The sequence below is a fragment of the Monopterus albus genome, unplaced genomic scaffold, assembly GCF_001952655.1.
Source record: "Monopterus albus unplaced genomic scaffold, M_albus_1.0 scaffold267.1, whole genome shotgun sequence".
Classification (NCBI taxonomy): domain Eukaryota; kingdom Metazoa; phylum Chordata; class Actinopteri; order Synbranchiformes; family Synbranchidae; genus Monopterus; species Monopterus albus.
In genome coordinates this window covers 1,350,637-1,356,625 of record NW_018128147.1, presented here as the reverse complement: position 1 = coordinate 1,356,625, position 5,989 = coordinate 1,350,637, and the positions used below count along the sequence as shown (strand labels likewise).

The 5,989-nt window shown below is 41.2% G+C and overlaps 1 protein-coding gene across 1 annotated transcript in view; it reads left to right on the top strand.

Annotated features, from left to right (window-relative positions):
* Positions 1-5,989, top strand: part of ska2 (spindle and kinetochore associated complex subunit 2) — a 20,377-nt gene that overhangs the window by 12,903 nt on the left and 1,485 nt on the right. Inside the window, exons 2-3 of the mRNA XM_020621734.1 lie at positions 3,366-3,458; positions 4,667-4,843. Coding sequence (XP_020477390.1) covers positions 3,366-3,458; positions 4,667-4,843 — 270 coding nt within the window. The remainder of the gene's footprint in view (positions 1-3,365; positions 3,459-4,666; positions 4,844-5,989) is intronic.

The window sequence follows — 5,989 nt, the reverse complement described above, 5'->3', positions numbered from 1 at the left end:
GCAGAGGAAAATGGATGGATGGATGGGAAAGGTTGTCCATAGCAGCATGGCATTTGACTGTGAGGATGAACTGTGGGTGGTTGTAAATTTTCTGCATTAGTTCATTGCATGATGTCTCTAGCTCTATCCATTCACATGAATGGGGAGGCTGGAAAATATCCAAAATTACCATAAAATGTAAAGTGCAATAACTCAAAAACTATAACATATAAAAAAAGTCATTTAGCAACTGAAAGACATGCAGAAGAAAAAGTGGCCAAAAGTTAATGGAAGTAGGAGGAATCCCAGATGCAGCATTGGTTGTTGTACACTAGGACACACTATAGAAGATAAAATGATAGATTGTCATGTTCGACCATGTTTGTTGGTTCCTCTCTTCTTTGAGAGTGCAGAATCTGCTGAATGTGTCAATATGTGTTTGTGGTGTTAAAAATGTGGATGACACAGTGAGTGTACCAAAGCCCTCATTTTTGTTTCCTCCTACAATCCCAAATCTGAAAAAGTTGGGATGGTAAAATCAAAATTAACACAGAAAATAGCAATGTGTGTCTTGTATTTCATTGGAATCAATACAGCAGCACATTATTTCAATTTTATTTCTTGTTCAGAATAAACACATTCCAAATAAAGTGGGACAGTAAAGCATTTACCACAGGGCGATGCTGCCATTCCTTTTCACAACACTTAAAGACGTTTAGGGACTGAGGACACCAAGTGATTCAATGTGTCAGGTGTCATTTTGGCCCATTCTTCCTGCAAACAAGTCTTAAGGTGCACAACAGTTCTGGGTCTTGATTGACGCAATTTCTTTCAAGATGCACGACACGTTTCCTAACTGTGCATATGACAAATAAACCTTTGACCTTTGAGCTTGACCTTGACATTCTCTACTGGGGACAGGCCAGGACTGCAGTCAGGCCAGTCCAACACTCACACCCTTTATCTCCACAGCCGGGTCTTGGTAATGTGCAGTATGAGGTTTTGTGTTGTCTTGTTGAAATATGCATGGACGTCCCTTGAAAAGATGTCGTCTTGAAGGCAGCAGATGTTGCTCCAACATCTCTCTGTATTGTTCATCATTAATGGGACCATCATAGAAGTTTAAGTGACCCTTGTCCAGAGCACTGACAGAACCCCAGACCATGACAGACCCTGGCTTTTGGACTTGTTGCTGCTAACAGTCTGGATGATCATTTTCGTCTTTGACCCAGAGCACATGGCATCCATTCCTTCCAAAGAAGACCTGAAATACTGATTGGTCTGACCACAGTCCATGTTTCCACTGTGTGATGGTCCATCCCAGATGCCTCTGATCCCAGAGCAGTCGACTGTGCTTCTGGACACTGTTGACATAGGGCTTCCTTTTGGCACAGTCCAGTTTTAAGCAGCATTTATGGATGGCCAAAGTCATCCTGAACCCCTATGGTCATATAGCTCATAGAAGAGTGACAATTCCTTGATGCAGCACCACATGAGGGATCAGAGAACTCGGTCATCCAGTTTAGGCTTGGCCCTTTATGCACTGACATCCCTCCAGATTCCTTGAATATTTTAATGACATTCTGCACCGTAGAACCTGCACCTTTGCAACTTCTACAGCTGCATCATTGAGAGCATCTTGACCAGCTGCATCACTGTCTGGTATGGCAGCACTACTGCTGTGGACCTCAAGCACCTGCAGAGAGTGGTAAAGACTGTGGAGAAGATCACTAGGACTCCACTGCCCTCTCTGCAGAGCATTTACCACCGCAGGGTGCGTAGGAAAGCTGTCTCCATCCTCAAAGATCCCACCCACCCCCAGCATACCAGGAAATACGTGATGTACTGTTTACATTCTGTTTGCATATGCATAATTGCACAATGACTGTTGACTGCTGCACATGCTGCTCCCTTGCAACATACATTCTCTATTATATTCTTTTATTGTATTGCTGCATTTGTTGCTGCCTAAAGTGTCCTAGAGTTTGTGTTACATGCATAATTACACGACTCTGCTGCACATGCTGCTCCCATGCAGCATACATTCTGTTATATTCTTATATATTTGTTTTTTTTTACTATATGCTGCATCTGTGCTGCTTAAAGTGCCTTAGATTTTGTGTTATTTATTTATCTACTTTGTATTTTGTGGCATTCATATGGACGGCAAAGTAAGAATTTCATTGTACAGGGAAACACGTTTCCTAACTGTGTATATGACAAAATAAACACTTTGAACTTGAACTTGAACTAGAGGGTGACATATCCAAATCTCTTCCTATCTTTCTTTGAGGAACATTGTTTTTAAACATTTCAGTAATTTTCTCAGACATATGTTGGTAAACTGGCGGTCCTTGGCCCATCTTTGCTCCTAAAGGGCTCGGCTTTTCCTGGATGCCACTGTTGTACCAAATCATGATGTAGTCACCTGTTGACATCACCTGGTTCAAATGGAATCATCATTTCATTGTTTTACCTCAGTACTGGCCCTGAAATGCAACCGACCCAACTTTTGGAATGTGTTGCAGCGTCAGAAGTAAAGTGAGTGTTTACTTTTAACAAAATTTACTTTGAGTAAAATTGATTAAGTAATGTGCTGCTGTGTTGTTTTCAGTGTAATACAGGACACAGATGATTTACACTATTTCCTGTTTTAATTTAACATACCATCCCAGCTTTTTCTGATTTTGGGTTGTAAAATAATTCGGCTTTAAACATTAGAGTTAATGGAGCAGTTGCTTGGCACTATTATTTATAATCCACTAGTTGATGTACATTAATATTAAATGTTTCATTCTGCAGAAAGACTACTTATTCTTTTAGTACTTTAAGCATGTTCTAATGCTAAAACTTTGTCCTTAGTTAACATTTTAAATGCAGGACTTGTAACAGAGTATATTGTACACTGATTTATTGCTACTTTTACTTAAGTAAGATATCTGACCACTGGTAAGGTCCACCACCCACTTGGACTCACCAGGCTCAGAAACATGTATTCGTCCTTCCTTCCTTCCTGAAGGTGCTATCCTCTCTCAAGTCATAAACCTCTCCTGCTCAGCCAATACCCCTAATTTAAAATATTGGACATCACCGTAAACTGCTTCAATTTCCCCAAAAAAGGCACAAAACAAGTGGTGCCTGGATCTGATGTAGTTTATGCAGTGCTGAAAACTGTGATGTACTAAAATTTGGCACTGAACTTCTGGTCAGATTTGTAAACTGTTTTAAGAGATACTTCCTGGTTGTAATACCCATACCAGTCAGTTTATGGCATCACCACTAGTACTGAATTTCAGAAAAAAACTAACAGCCCTACTTATGAGCAGAGCGAGGCAGTGTAAATTTGTCAGTGTACTATTAAAGTGTAAACCTAAGTGCCTTTGCAGTTCCTGAAGTCAGAGGCTGACCTGGAATACATTGAGAAGCGGCTGAAGCTGGACTTCATCAACAACACAGCAGAGAATGGAGGTCCCCCTGAGGTAATAACTGAACTAGCACAGGTGTTACTTCTTTAACATTGTCATACAGCTCAAGGCTTGGCCAATTTGAAACAAAGAAATAAATACTATAAATCAATTAAAGGATAAATCCGGTTTTATTTTGGTCTGAAAACAATAGTGACATGCCCATACAGTATATATGTGAGAAGAGGTCTTACCCACTTTAATTTTTCCTATTCTACACACTGACCCTGAAGCTTTTTACCCAGAATGCCACTACACAGTAAAAAAATGCTAGCCAAAATACAAAAAGAGGCGGTGGAATTCTCTTGTACATAAATGGTTGATGGAAAGATGTCATAGCATAAGGGAAAGTTTGTAACACTGACTTAGAGGCTCTATTCATTCACTGCAAACTCTTTTATTCACTGTGGGAGTTTTTCTCTTTTATTCTGGTTGGTGTTAACATCCCACCTCTGGCCTGTGTTAGTGAGCCACTACAACAACTGGCTGACTAACTTGTATGGAACAGATTGTCTTCGGGGATTTGTTCTTCCCAGTCGAAAGCCATTCAGCTGGCTTCCAGCATCCCCCCTTCTCCTGTTTCCTGATAAGGCGTCTAGATTCCACAGTAAACAAACTCATTAAAGAGTTATTCCTTGATTTGCATGGTGTCACCATTAAATGGCACTTTGTTCTCAGAAATGAGCGTGAAGTAAGTAGGCATTCATATAGCAGCCGATGATTTGTGTATGCACGGGATGTTGTACCTGTGAGTGTAGGCTGAGCGCCACCTACAGGCATTATACTGTAACACAGTTGCGGCGAAAGTGGCCACTAATCATGGCAGAGAGTGACACTTTGAATGTCTACATCTGTAAGTCAACCTGACATTTTACAAGATACAACAGGACCTGGAAAGCCTTATCATTAAACTGATTTCATTCCTACATCTGTACTTGGCCAATAAATCAGATTCTGATATATTAATATTAAAGAGGTACCTGCTTTTTTTTTTTTTAACATTTTAATAATGCCCGTGCATAATTTTGTAGTGTAACATTTTAATTCTCATCATCTTCATTGCCAATATTGGAAACCTAATATTTTCTATATTCTCTTTAGTTTCAGTTGTGTTAGAGGCAGTTTATCATGGTGTCACAGCACACAAGCAGAAATGTGCTCAAAAGCAACTGAGACTGGATGCATAAGTCTGTATGGGCTAACGGTTGCTACTATGACTGCAGGAAAACCCTGCGGTGATGCTGGAGAACCTAAGGGTCATCAAGGCCAAACATACAGCGCTGTGCTCTCAGGTGAAGGACATCACGACTGCACAGAAAGACTGCATGGACTCTATTAAAAATAACCTCGGCAGTGTCATGGAGCTGATCCAACACTTCCAACAGACTATTGATGTGGAGGTACAGATATACACAGAAAACCTGTCGAACAAAACCTTATGTGCACATACGGTATATGGTGTTGTGGGACGTGACAAGTGTTTGATAATCCAGCAGACGCTCTTGGCTTCTGTTGGACACAATTCCTATCAAATTTGAAAATAAGTAACCTTTTTAATATTAAAGAGCCCATGGTGCTTTTCCTTGTTTCCTGACTTATCTACAATGTTACAATGGTGAATTATCATCTTAGATGTGACCTAAAGATCAAAAAATTAGGTGTACATACTGTGTGTTATAGTATTTCTATGCAGAGACAACTCGGTTTATACACCTTTCGCAAACTTTCACTAACAAGACTTTATTTTGGTAGAACGTAAAGTATGGATTTCTTTGAATAGTCAATCTCCAGGCTGTTGCATTCATGTGAGCTTGCCTGACATCCACGGTGCCATTGTTAAAAGCAGAATATTTTGACTGTGCCCCGTTTTGTGGATGTTTTCTCTCCTGCTGCTGCACTGTGACCAGAGGATGTGGAGAAAAATGCAGGGCCTGAAGTTACTGTATGTCTGGGAATGTTCCTGTACAGAGACTCGCTGTTTTACCTGACCATGTCTAGGTCTTTTCGACACAACACTGGCAGCAGGTGCTGAGCGCGTTGACGAACTGCCCTCTTGTGTTTAGTGATAAAAACAGAGTACTTAAAACTAGAGACCTGTACGGATATGTATAATCTGTACAATGTATATATACAGGTATTGCACTGAGGGTTATTGTCCAGTCATACTGTCATTGGTTAACTGTTCATCAGTGTGATGGCCGGGGGGAAGAAACTGTCCCTGTGCCTGGTTGTCTTGGTGCACAGTGACCTGTAACGCCATCCAGAGGGGAGGAGTTCAAACAGACTGTGTCCAGGGTGTGAAGGGTCTGCAGTGATCCTCTCCGCCCTCCTTTTGACCCGTGAGGTGTACAGGTCCTTCATGGAGGGCAGGCTCACACCAATGACCTTTTCTGTAGTCCTGACTGTCCTCTGAAGTCTGTACTTGTCCTGTTTGGTTGCTGAGCCAAACCAGACAGTGATGGAGGTGCAGAGAACAGACTCAATGATTCCTCTGTAGAACTGTATCAGCAGCTCCTGGGGTAGGTTGAACTTCCTGAGCTGGTGCA